General features: G+C 44.0%; 1 protein-coding gene across 1 annotated transcript; it reads left to right on the top strand.

Moving 5' to 3' along the window:
* The first annotated feature begins 59 nt into the window (after positions 1-59).
* On the top strand, positions 60-2,879 carry LOC124689990 (protein FERTILITY RESTORER RF2, mitochondrial-like). Its single transcript, XM_047223439.1, has 4 exons — positions 60-129; positions 1,888-1,964; positions 2,351-2,432; positions 2,533-2,879. The coding sequence occupies exons 1-4, from the start codon at positions 60-62 to the stop codon at positions 2,778-2,780; spliced, it is 477 nt and encodes a 158-aa protein (XP_047079395.1). The 3' UTR covers positions 2,781-2,879.
* The last annotated feature ends 11,062 nt before the right edge of the window (positions 2,880-13,941 follow it).

Raw genomic sequence — 13,941 nt, 5'->3', positions numbered from 1 at the left:
GTCAAGTCTAACTATGGTTTCATGTGTTCAGGCATTGCAGGTCTTGACTTGTCGACACCATGTCATCGCTTGCCACAGGCTTGTTGCCAGGAACCGTGGTCACGAATGGTTTTACTAGGAGAATTCAAGGTAACCAAGTCATGAATGGTTCAAGTTCTATGTCAATTCTTGTGATCATTGAGCCCGTGGAGGGATTTGTGTGCCATATGATTGGATGTTGACGGATGGGTAAAACAAAGTCTGATTCATACTTGATAAAAATTGACTCACCTTACAAATACATAGCTTATCTACTATTTTACATGTTGTGTCTGTTTAGCTAATTACTATTGTATGCTAGTGTATTTTAATATTTGGGTGTACATGTCGTGACAGTTTCTCTTCTTAGTGTGAAAGTTTTACCTGATCCAGCATCATCCAGTATGAGACCTAATAATCATAAAGATAAATGAAAGTGGTAATTTTACATTTTCCCCAACCATGGAGAACTTCCTGAGTCTTGCCAGGATTGAACTATTTTCTGTGAAGTTTCTGTATTATGAACGGACCCTAACAATTTCCTTTTCTTTGCAATCTTCCTGATGTAGCCTTGACCTTTGAGTTACTTTAGCAAAAGGTCCGGAGGCTGCGAATGAGTTTTCTTATACTCAATTTTGTCGATATATGTTTTCTCCGATTATTCTTTGGATTCCTTGTTGGCTTCTTACTATTCTAGATTATAGAAACAGGTACTTTCGCGATTCTAAGAACCACCAGAAATAGTTGTTCAACTGTAGGACAAAAAATGTAGTGTTCGTAAGTGAAACAATTACTAATGTATTGAGGTAGTTATGTTAAGGTTATCCTTAAACTAGTCTATCACTCTCAAATCACTACTTCGTTAAGTGATTTCACAGTGTTCCTCTCCTTTCCTCAATGCCCGCATTAATTGTTTCGCCTTCTCTCTGTGAGAAAAGTTATTTGGTTACAACGTTTGGAAAGCTTTTTTCATTATCTGCTAGTTTGCAGTACCAGCTTATCTTAGTTTCATTCTTTTTATTGCCTCTTTCACAACTCTACAACCCTCATGATTTTGTTCAGGAAACTTGGTACAACTATGGTACTCCCTGCGTTCATTATTTTACGGTGTATTAGTTTTCTGATGAAAAGTCAAACTACACTAACTTTGACCTAGTGTTTTGAAAAAACTATCAATGCCTACTATATTAAATAATAAATAAAATACTAAAATATACCACTTCATGACAAATCTAAGGTACGGATTTGATGTTATGGAAGTTGATAGTTTTTTTCTAGCAAGTTGGTCGAAGCTAGTATAGTTTGACTTTCCAGAAAACTAATAGACCTTATGATAAGGAATGGAGTGAGTATTTTTTTTGAGAGGAATAGGCTGCATTTTATTTAAACATCGTCACACAGATCATCAGCAAGCGCAGCTACAATAAAGTCCGGCGCCTGACTAAACCAAGTCTTACACAACTTATTACCGCAGCCTACCTTAGCTAACTTATCAGCCACTACATTAGCTGTGCGGCGCACAGCTCTGATCTTGACCTGATCGAAATCTCGAAGAGCAAGCTTCAGATCTTCTATCAATGGCCCATGTATCGATCTGTCCCTTCCATCCTCCTTCAATGGAGTGAGTATTGAAAGATTAAGATTACACCATTTCGCTTCTGAGCAGTTATAGGTCTTATCACATGAGAACATGGCCTGAATGCTGTCTTGCCTAGCATTTTCATATTTGGTACTCCCTCTAGCCATACATTAAAATATGCTATGTCCAGTTTAAATCCGTGTCAATTAAATGGGGTCAGAGGGAGTATTTGTTTTTATCCCTAACGTGTGTCATTTGAGATGTTTATGATTATGTTACTGCTTGTGTAGGTTCACAATTTCAGAGAACTCAAGTTAACTGCATCTCGTTTAAAGGGGAATTTTCTACTAATAAAGCAACAGTGAGGGTAAGTCAGAATATTTGATGGTACCATATCTGTTTGGATCAGCCTACTCGTAAATTGAGTGGACAACGTTCAGAGCTTAACACTCAAATTTGATTAGAGTATTTCTTTTTAGATTGTTAAAATCTAATTTAGAAGGAGTATATATTATGATATTTTCATGTCCAAAATGTGAAGTTGGGAGTAGAAAAGATCATAGGCCTCTCATGGTTCACTTTCTACCTAGTGATTTTAGAGCTTTGTGAAATATAAATGTATTGTATCAGGCGACTTGTGATGCTTTTCTTCAGTTCTGAACGCCCAAATTGGAAGGGAAAGGGCCAGCTTGGTCAATTGCTTATGACCTGCTTCAGTATAGATTCTTTAGTTAACAACTCTATTTGCTGCAGAGTGTAAGATGCAAAGCTGCTCAAACCCAGAGTGTTCAGCGCAAATCTTCAACTGCGACTGCCAAGAGATCTGATCCCAAAGGTGCTGCTTTTTCTTGCAGTTCTCACACTGCAAGAACTTTTTTCTACCCATCATAGCGGGCAATCGACTAGAACTTACTAGTTTCTTTCCTGTGACATAGGTAAAACTCAAGCACCTAAACTGGACGATGGAAGCGGTGGGTTCCCTCCGTTCCGTTTCGGCAAAGGAGGCGGCGGGGGTGGAGGGGGTGGTGGCGGCGGCAACTACTTTGGTGGGTTCCTTCTCTTCACCATCGTGCTGCTCCTGGATTACCTGAAGGAGTTTGAGAAGTACCTGCTTGCTCGAAAGCATCGTGCCAGATATGATGAAGACGACGCGAGCAGTGGGCTGCTAGAGCCATCATCATGAGTCTTATTCACACTAGCAGTCTCTAGCGTTTGATCTGCAAGATCTTTTCATGTCTGTCCTTAGAACCGCATCATATAACAGCCCTATATTTTTAAGCTATCCCAGTCTTGGTAAGTTACGTGATTGTGCCTAAGATGCTGAAACTTCATGCCATATGGCTGCTGTACTAGAGAGATGCCGAAACTTCATGTCATCTGGCTGCTGCACTAGAAACATAAGAGTAGTGCGGTATAATCCAGATTGATTGTAATGCTTGGCTGCTTCTCATAGCTGGAGAATGTTTGTACTGGAAACATAAGAGTAGTGATCCAGATTGAGTGGAATGCTTGACGGCGATCTCTTTTTCATTGCATGAATCGGGGGATGGAACATGGAATTACCCTAGGCAATCATTTTGGAGGAAAGAAAAGGATTGACACAACTGGGTGGATGTTCTTTTGGTAGTCCTCGTCTGATATCTACCCCACGAATATTCTGTCTGGAGCTGTAGGTTTCGGTGGTGATGTGATTCAGTTGAATCGCAATCTCGCCAACCAACCATGACGCCATGATTTGTGAACGCTTTGACCTGAAGGCCAGAACACACGGCCGTTGACCTTGTTGCAAGACGCGCGGTTGTTGCAGTTTTCAGGACGACTTCCCGCCTGAATTCGACGCACTCAGTGTCTCAGTCGGGCCTGGGCACATGCATGCTGTGACCTGTTCAATGGTCATGTCTTTTTTTCGTTAAGTACTGTGCTCTCACGTCTTGTACTGTACTTTCTATTGCTATTTTTCTTGACGTATAGACAGTATAGTCTTTCCATGTGCCTTACTCACACTGAGTCAATCAAACCAGGTTAGGTATGAGTGTATAATAATTAACCAGGCGCGTCTGAACTAGAGATTTGGTTGTGTCTGCTTGAGGATAATCAACGGAAACGGGAAGGAACTGGTGATTGTTGACCTCGTATATTGAGAGGGAGTGTGTTTGGTGGACGACAATGAGTGTGTTTGGTGGTGACAAAAGCCTACGTGTACGGTCGTGATTCGTGAAGATGTAGTACCGGTGTTCATGTACTCATACGTACACGAAGAGGAAACCGGGGTGCATAGTTCGGATACTATACGCTAGTACCGTGAAAAAAAAGGAAACTACTGTACTATACGTGAGCTGCAAGCAATTACATATCTATTCCGATTCCGATCTTCCTCGTGCTTCTGAGCACTTTACTCCCACCGCGACGATCGATCCCTATACCTGCCACGGAGAGTAGCCGCCGCAAGGACAGCATATTAATCCGTTCTACTTCCTCCGTTCTAAAATAACTGTCGTAACTTTTTTCTAGATACGAAGGGAGTAAATCAGATCTAGGTTTAGTGGTGAGGTTTTGCGGCGTGTGTGTACTCGATCGTCCTAATCTGGTGTTCACAGGTAAATTTCAGAATAATAGTTTAGTTAAATTAGAAAACCTTCAACGCTCGAAATACTGCTGCACGAATTTTGGGTTGTAGAATACGTAGGGATTCTTATATGTTCCATGCTAAGCCTTAATGCAAACATGTTCATCCGATCCGTGACGAATCGGGCTCAAGCATAAGCATGTCGTCAAAATAATTTGTTTGGCAGGGACGCGGGTTTAATTTCGCCGCCATCATGGCCGTCCTTTGCCGGGTACCGACGCTGGAGGAGACGCTCGTCCAAGTCTGCGCCGAGGTCTGCACCTGCTGCCCTACCCTAAACGCAGCACAGGTTGCAGGTGCGTGAAAAACATATCATTATATCGTTTTTTTTTTTCTGTTTTATGATCCCATATGGCCATATGGATGTTGTTAGCTAGCCTTGTGTGTGCAACGACTATGTCTTCCTACCTGCATCATGATAATTAAGCTTCCGTGGACGCAGCAACGACTATGTCTAAATCAATTTTAGTGTAATGTGCCTGGGTTAGCAGGTTTGGATTCTTCCTTTGTTTTTCAAGAAATGGTGTAGCAGGTTTTGATGCTCCTTGTTGCTTCCTGTCACCTTCAAGTCCAAGTGTCCAACGCTACATTTTGTTAAGGGAGTAGGTGTCTGTGGGAGAATCAATTGGATATTAAATAAGTTTAGCGTTTGCAAGGAGTGCTGACCGTGTTTTGTTAGATTTTTTTACAATTTTTTTGTTAGATGTTTTATATGTCGCTTTTGCTAGTTCTTGGCTAAAGATTCATCTTAGCGCTCGGTCGATTGTTCTACCCTTGGATGGTTTGTCAAGATTCTGGCAGTCTGGCTGCTAGTGGCAGATCTAGGATAATATCAGTGGGGTTGCAAAACTTAAAAGTTTCCCTATTGTATTCACATTGTCCTAAAATAGACGGGTTGCTTCACTAGTTTGGAGTTTTGACCACAATTATATGCCAGTCTAACTTGTTTGCACCTAATATACACGTGGGATTAACTCAAATACTAGACTAGGTAAAAGAGATTTTATATTTTCGGATCCGCCCTTGCTGACTAGAGTTGGTGGTTTTTGTTTGTTGTGGTTTGTTCTGGGCTGAATTGTTTGTGTTTGATTACAAAGGTTGATTTGTGGATCTTTCTGCCAGTGCTGGGGTGAGGCCCCTTTTGTCCTTTAGGTATTGTTTGTGCCCCTTTTTTCAATTGCATTTTTTTAATCCTCTTGTAAGTGCAGTTGCCACGAATGTTTCCCTTCATGTGTGCACTTGCAATAGCATATGGAACCATTGTGCAATAGCACATTCAGTTTTACCTGTAATTGCATTTTTTTTCTTCCTTTTTTTATAGTTCTAGTGGCCATTTTCCTAACTTTTCCAAGCGCTAGACGCATCCTTTACATATTCTGTGAAATAAGTTTGAAGCATTTTTTTTTCGTGGAAGCGCCTCTCAGATGTTATTTGTCTTGATCTGGGTTTTGTATACAACAGGTTGTGGGACTGTATTTTTAGTCTTGGTAGGAACCTTGCTTGGGTCACCACCTGCAACAAGCTCGCTTAGAGAAAGGAGACCTAATGATTTTCATTTGAAGAAGATCAAAACGACAAAGAGGACCACGACGCCAGCATACCCTGGTCTACGAGCAGTACACACTCCAGCGGTCACGCCGGTAGTCGGCTCCAGACGCATGACAGTGGCGGCGAGAAGAGGAACACACGCTTGTCTCGAGAAAGCGTTCGATGAGTCCATGCACACGCTGCAGGAAACGCCACTCATAGGCCAGAACATGGTTGGGATTCCAGGCGAGCATAGGCAGGTTCCGATGGGTGACATGGGTCTCCTTGCAGGGGCAGTCGGTCTTGTTCTCGTGGGCAAGATAGTTCACAAGGTAAATTATGCTACTCCCTTCTATTCATATTAATTGTTTCAAATATGAATGTACTTAGACACATTTTAATTCTAGACACATCCATAATAGCAACAAATAATATGCATCGGAGGGTGTAGTTTTTTATATTTAGCGATGTATTCCCTCCGTTTTTAATTTGTCTTGTGTTCAGTGAAAACCAAACCTAGTAAAGGTTAACTAAAAATATAGAAAAAACATCAATATTTACAATATAGAAATATAATTTATAATGATTTCGGAGTATCATTTATATGGTAGATATTAGTAATATTTTTCTAAGTATTTGATCACATTTTAAAAAGTTTAACTTTGACTAAAGCCAGTACGCAAGGTAAATAAAAACAGAGGGAAGATGCCAATTATGTCATATATTATTGTTTATGTTTACTTTGAAAATTTATGTTGCATCTTAATTAGGTTCTCGAAAGGATAGGTGCCGCCACACTTGAGGAGAACCGGGCAAAGCTAGAGCGGATCTTTCATAGTGACCACAGTCGGTCCCAAAATCTCGGCCGTCGTGGTTTGACGGAGAGTGCTCCAACATGCATCAAACTTGCGCCCGAACAGGCATCACCCATGACTTACAGTACTGGGACCATGATCCAAAAACCTACCCAAATAGTTAGAATGTAAAAAAAAAACATAGTTTGAATCTTGTTATCATGGAAAACATGGTAAATGACTGTATTATCTGACGAATATTTGCATGAGTAAGTTTCAACTCAGGATCCATGTACATTCTTACAACATTTTTTCTGTTTATTTATTTTTTGACCCAAGCAAGGTTCCTACCAGGACTAAAAATACAGTCCCACAAACCTGTTGTATACAAAACCCAGATAAAAACCAGACGCGTACGTATATTCGCGCACTAGCCCAACAAAATCAGTGGATGAGGTGCTGCAATATTCCCGTACTCGTGATAGCTGGGAACATTGGTGTTTGAAAACCACACCCAAGTGTGTTTGTGAAGGCTTGACCTCAACATGATGACGAACAGGCAGGCAGGAGCAGGACCGTGGGTCAACTCCGCCTCTTCGTCGAAAAGAGTCCTCTCCACAACTTCTAAATTTCCCATCAGCCTATGCAATCTATTGATAACTTTCCGTCTGATTTGCTCGGACTCAGACCGCGACAGGTTGACTGACCAGTCTGTTGGTCTCGTAGTCTTGTACGGGGAAAATCTGCATTTTGTAGGAAAATGCAGATCCTTTTCGTCGGAAGGCAGAGGGGATTCGAGCGTGCCGTCATACAATTCATAGGTTGGTGGAGGCGGCGAAGCGGAAGGGATGTGCCTGAGACAATTCAAGGGAAATGGTTCGTGATCATTAACTCTGAAGATTATGGTTGTCGACGAGCGAGTCTGAAAACTACATCCAAGGGTGCTTTGTGAAGGTTTTTGACCTGAACAAATGATGACCAACAAAGGAGCTGGGTCAGTCCGCTCCTTCGCTGTGGTTTCATGACAACTTCCCGTCTGAATTCCTAGCACTTGGACAGGCGGACTGGCCGGTCTGTTGGGGTCGTCATTTTCTACGGGCAATGTTCTCGTCTCGGTAGTCGGTCCTTGCCTTATTTTCTCTGACCCAGATCCCATGTGTGCCAGTGCGCGCCTTGACCCTCGAGTCTCGTCTGCGCCTGTTCCTACTCGCACATGTTCATCTTTGGGTCCAGCAAAATTAAGAAGTTAGTGTATCTCTAGCTGCCTGGCATATTTTAGACACTGTTTAAGTCGAGTAGCGGACATAATCGGTTGTGCCCCACCTTTATCTGTTTGGGCCAGGGCAACCATGTGGCCTGACGTAAAAAAATGATAATTTTTGTTGATAGAAAACTTAGTTTACATAGTTAAAAGGGGGGAAAACACTGGAACTAAAACGGACCGAAACCCTAGCCTAATCTACTACCCGTTGTTGTCTTCTTAGGTGAGGTCCACGATCACCGGCAAGTCCCATGGCCAATTGGGTGCCGGCACCACAAGAGGGTATACCAATGGTGGAGGAGGAGCAGCCGGGGGCAGGCGTGGAATACTGCTCCCATGGCCAGTTCAACGCCAATGACGACATAGGTTATGCCATCGAAGAAGGAGCGACTGGGGCATGCATGGGCCAATGATCCCACGACGACCATGTCGTGGGAGGGGGTGGTGCACGTGAGGCCTCCGTGACGAGCCTGGCAGCCTCTTCCTCAGACAGCCCTTCCGGCATATGGGTAGTGGCATAACAGGGGCATGCAGGGGCGGCCCATGCACATCGGAGTCCTTTGTGGCGAGCGATCTCCTGACACTGCTCTCAGCCCCTCCTCGGCTCCGGCGGCATCGACACCCTCCAAAAGTTGAGGAGCCACCAGCTGGTCCCCCCCAGTTGGTCTATTGTTGTAGAGCACCCGCGCTACATCCACATCGATGGGGATGCGGTTGTGTGGCTTCTTAGGCTTGTCTGTCGACGACCCAGCCTTGTGGGCGTGCTTGGGCTTCCTCCATGGCCACAATCCCCTTGCCCATGGTTGTCATGGAGGGTGCTGCGTGTTGTGGGCGATGGCAGGATGATGCCGCTGCCCTCAAAAGGGCGGAAGGCGCAGCAACTTTCAATGTTGGCGCTAGACTCCTAGAGAGTGCCATAGATGGCGGCGCAGATGACCAGTCATTGCCCGCTAGTCATGGAGAGGCCACAAATGTCGAAGTGTGTCATTGATGATGTCGCAGGGACCAACGAGCGGGAGGGGATCAGAAGCGTCCGCTGACCCAGCACTAGGTGGGCCCGATGCGACAAGACGTGGGCACACATGTGGTTCGCGTTGTGTCTATGGCGATTCAATTGCGTTGGGCCGCTGAGTTGGGGTTTACCCTCTGCATGTCCACGCAAACCAAAATGGACCGCCTCGGTCTGTTTGCGTAGGGCCGCTGGAGATGCCTCCAATGGAGGCCCGCAAAAAAACATATTATGTCCATTACTATATGTGGGGCGTAATTGTGAGGCCCAACGGCGACCTGCGGTCGATTCTGTTCGTTTGGACCCCATTTGGGCTGGCTTTGCGATGGCCGGGTATAGGGCGCTTGTCCTACCTTCATCTTCCCGGGCTAACGCTTAAGCGGCCAAGGAGGGGAACATACATGGGTCCACGTGTCTTGCCCATAGCCACGTCCTTCTTATTAGGGCCCGTCGTTTTCGAGGCACCATCTGTCACTCTCTCTAGTCGACATCCTCGGAAGCTTCTCACCAGTCCTAATGGAAAAGAGAGACCGCTGGTTTCGCCCCTGGCCGCAACAACCACGAGGCGGGCGGCGACCACCGTTTGTTCTGCGTGCCCGCGGCCAGGGCAGCGCGACCACCTCGCGTGAAATGCTCCGAGCGGCGTGCCGTCGAAGTGGAGGTGGCGCAGCCGTTCCGGCCAGCCGCTGCTCTCGTCACATGTCCACCCGCCCCTGGGTGGCATTAGAGCCAGGCTAGGGTGCTTGTTCCGACGATCTCGACGCGCTAGCCAGCGCACAACTGTGAAATCTTGCGACACAGGGCCTTCCCGCCGCTTGATCTGCGATGGGACCCCGTGTACGCGTCCGCCACCTTGGGTGAGATGGGTTGAGGCCGAGAACGATGCTCGGCATCTATCTATAGATACTCACATGGAGGGCCTCAGTGACGATAACATCGACTATGAGAGGCATGAGGTGTAGCAGGCGGCGCTGCCCCAGATGCCGCCGGAGGAGGAGTGGGAAGGTTGGGCATTCCCCACCCCACAACATGGGCGGCGCAGACACGCTGTACATGGACCCGCTAAGGATGTCGATGTTGCCGGCATGCCAGCTCGAGCCATTGGCGGAGGAGATTGAGGACTGATGTCTACGGGAGCTTCTATTCTTGTAGACAGTGTTGGGCCTCCAAGAGCAGAGGTTTGTAGAACAGCAGCAAGTTTCCCTTAAGTGGATCACCCAAGGTTTATCGAACTCAGGGAGGAAGAGGTCAAAGATATCCCTCTCATGCAACCACTGCAACCACAAAGCAAGAAGTCTCTTGTGTCCCCAACACACCTAATAGGTGCACTAGTTCGGCGAAGAGATAGTGAAATACAAGTGGTATAAATAAGTATGAGCAGTGGCAACGGCACCGGAAAAGTGCTTTGCCTAGGACGGTAAACAAGCGATAGTAACGCAGCGGTAGTAACGCAGTAAAACAAGTAAACAAGCGAGCGATAGCGATATTTAGGAACAAGGCCTAGGGATTAGACTTTCACTAGTGGACACTCTCAACTTTGATCACATAACAGAATAAATAAATGCATACTCTACACTCTCTTGTTGGATGATGAACACCACTAATTGCGTAGGATTACACGAACCCTCAATGCCGGAGTTAACAAGCTCCACAATATTCAATGTTCATATTTAAATAACCTTAGAGTGCATGACAGATCAACACAACTAAACCAAGTACTAACATAGCATGCACACTGTCACCTTCACACTATGTAGGAGGAATAGACTACTTTAATAACATCACTAGAGTAGCACACAGATAAATTGTGATACAAAACACATTGCAATCATAAAGAGATATAAATAAGCACTTCACTATGCCATTCATAACAGTGAATAAGTATTCTATGAAATATAGCCTAAGAGACCCACACGGTGCACACACTTGTCACCTTTACACACGTGGGACAAGGAGTCTCCGGAGATCACATAAGTAAAACCCACTTGACTAGCATAATGACATCTAGATTACAAGCATCATCATATGAATCTCAATCATGTAAGGCAGCTCATGAGATTATTGTATTGAAGTACATAGGAGAGAGATGAACCACATAGCTACCGGTATAGCCCCGAGCCTCGATGGAGAACTACTCCCTCCTCATGGGAGACGAGCAGCGTTGATGGAGATGGCGGTGGTGTTGATGGAGGAGCCTTCCGGGGGCACTTCCCCGTCCCGGCGGCGTGCCGGAACAGAGACTCCTGTCCCCCAGATCTTGGCTTCGCGATGGCGGCGGCTCTGGAAGGTTTCTCGTACCGTGGCTTTTACGTATCGAAGTTTTAGGTCAGGGACCTTTTTATAGGCGAAGAGGCGGCGTCAGAAGGTCAACGAGGCGGTGACACGCTAGGGGGGCGCCCCCCCCTAGGCCGCGCCGGGCTATCGTCTGGGGGCCCTGTGGCCCCCATCTGGCGACTCTCGGGTGTTCTGGAAGCTTCGTGGAAAAATAGGATGCTGGGCCTTGATTTCGTCCGATTCCGAGAATATTTCCTTACTAGGATTTCTGAAACCAAAAACAGCAGAAAACAGGAACTGGCACTTCGGCATCTCGTCAATAGGTTTGATCATCGGTATCACTCTATACCTTGTTCAACCTCATCTCCTGACAAGTACTCTTTACTCGTACCGTGGTATGTGGTCTCTTATGAACTTATTCATATGCTTGCAAGACATTAGACGACATTCCACCGAGAGGGCCCGGAGTATATCTATCCGTCATCGGGATGGACAAATCCCATTTGTTGATCCATATGCCTCAACTCATACTTTCCGGATACTTAATCCCACCTTTATAACCACCCATTTACGCAGTGGCGTTTGGTGTAATCAAAGTACCTTTCCGGTATAAGTGATTTACATGATCTCATGGTCATAAGGACTAGGTAACTATGTATCGAAAGCTTATAGCAAATAACTTAATGAAGAGATCTTATGCTACGCTTAATTGGGTGTGTCCATTACATCATTCGTACAATGATATAACCTTGTTATTAATAACATCCAATGTTCATGATTATGAAACTAATCATCCATTAATCAACAAGCTAGTTAAGAGGCATACTAGGGACTCTTTGTTGTTTACATATCACACATGTATCAATGTTTCGGTTAATACAATTATAGCATGGTATATAAAAATTTATCATAAACATAAAGATATATAATAACCACTTTTATTATTGCCTCTTGGGCATATCTCCAACACCTCTATGCCGCATGTACAAAGGTCTAAGGAGAAAGCTCGCATTTTGGATTTCTCGCTTTTGATTATTCTCAACTTAGACATCCATACCGGGACAACATAGACAACAGATAATGGACTCCTCTTTAATGCATAAGCATGTGGCAACAATTAGTGTTCTCATATGAGATTGAGGATATATGTCCAAAACTGAAACTTCCACCATGATTCATGGCTTTAGTTAGCGGCCCAATGTTCTTCTCTAACAATATGCATGCTCTAACCATTAAAGTGGTAGATCTCCCTTACTTCGAGACAAGACGGACATGCATAGCAACTCACATGATATTCAACAAAGAGTAGTTGATGGCGTCCCCGGAAAACATGGTTATCGCACAACAAGCAACTTAATAAGAGATAAAGTGCATAAGTACATATTCAATACCACAATAGTTTTTAAGCTATTTGTCCCATGAGCTATATATTGCAAAGGTAAAGAATGGAAATTTTAAAGGTAGCACTCAAGAAATTTACTTTGGAATGGCGGATAAATACCATGTAGTAGGTAGGTATGGTGGACACAAATGGCATAGTGGTTGGCTCAAGGATTTTGGATGCATGAGAAGTATTCCCTCTCGATACAAGGTTTTAGGCTAGCAAGGTTATTTGAAACAAACACAAGGATGAACCGGTGCAGCAAAACTCACATAAAAGACATATTGTAAACATTATAAGACTCTACACCGTCTTCCTTGTTGTTCAAAACTCAATACTAGAAATTATCTAGACTTTAGAGAGACCAAATATGCAAACCAAATTTAGCAAGCTCTAGGTGTTTCTTCATTAATGGGTGCAAAGTATATGATGCAAGAGCTTAAACATGAGCACAACAATTGCCAAGTATCAAATTATTCAAGACATTTTTAGAATTACTACATGTAGCATTTCCCGATTCCAACCATATAACAATTTAACGAAGAAGATTCAACCTTCGCCGTGAATACTATGAGTAAAGCCTAAGGACACGAGTGTTCATACGAACCAGCGGAGCGTGTCTCTCTCCCACACAAGCATTTATTCAAACAAAAACAAAAACAAAAACAAACAGACGCTCCAAGTAAAGTACATAAGATGTGACCGAATAAAAATATAGTTTCAAGAGAAGTGACCTGATAAGTTGTCGATGAAGAAGGGGATGCCTTGTGAAGGAGATATGCCCTAGAGGCAATAATAAAGTGGTTATTATTTATATCTTTATGTTTATGATAAATGTTTATATATCATGCTATAATTGTATTAACAGAAACATTAGTACATGTGTGATATGTAGACAAACAAAGAAGTCCCTAGTATGCCTCTTAACTAGCTTGTTGATTAATGGATGATTAGTTTCATAATCATGAACATTGGATGTTATTGATAACAAGGTTATGTCATTGTATGAATGATGTAATGGACACACCCATTTAAGCGTAGCATAAGATCTCGTCATTAAGTTATTTGCTATAAGCTTTCGATACATAGTTACCTAGTCCTTATGACCATGAGATCATGTAAATCACTTATACCGGAAAGGTACTTTGATTACACCAAACACCACTTGCGTAAATGGGTGGCTATAAAGGTGGGATTAAGTATCTGGAAAGTATGAGTTGAGGCATATGGATCAACGAGTGGGATTTGTCCATCCCGATGACGGATAGATATACTCCGGGCCCTCTCGGTGGAATGTCGTCTAATGTCTTGCAAGCATATGAATGAGTTCATAAGAGACCACATACCACGGTACGAGTAAAGAGTACTTGTCGGGGAGACGAGGTTGAACAAGGTATAGAGTGATACCGAAGATCAAACCTCGGACAAGTAAAATATCGCGTGACAAAGGGAATTGGTATTGTATGTGAATG

Source organism: Lolium rigidum, chromosome 2 (genome assembly GCF_022539505.1).
Source record: "Lolium rigidum isolate FL_2022 chromosome 2, APGP_CSIRO_Lrig_0.1, whole genome shotgun sequence".
NCBI classification, from domain to species: Eukaryota; Viridiplantae; Streptophyta; class Magnoliopsida; order Poales; family Poaceae; genus Lolium; species Lolium rigidum.
The sequence above is the reverse complement of the archived record's forward strand: the minus strand, read 5'-3'. Positions and strand labels throughout refer to the sequence as shown.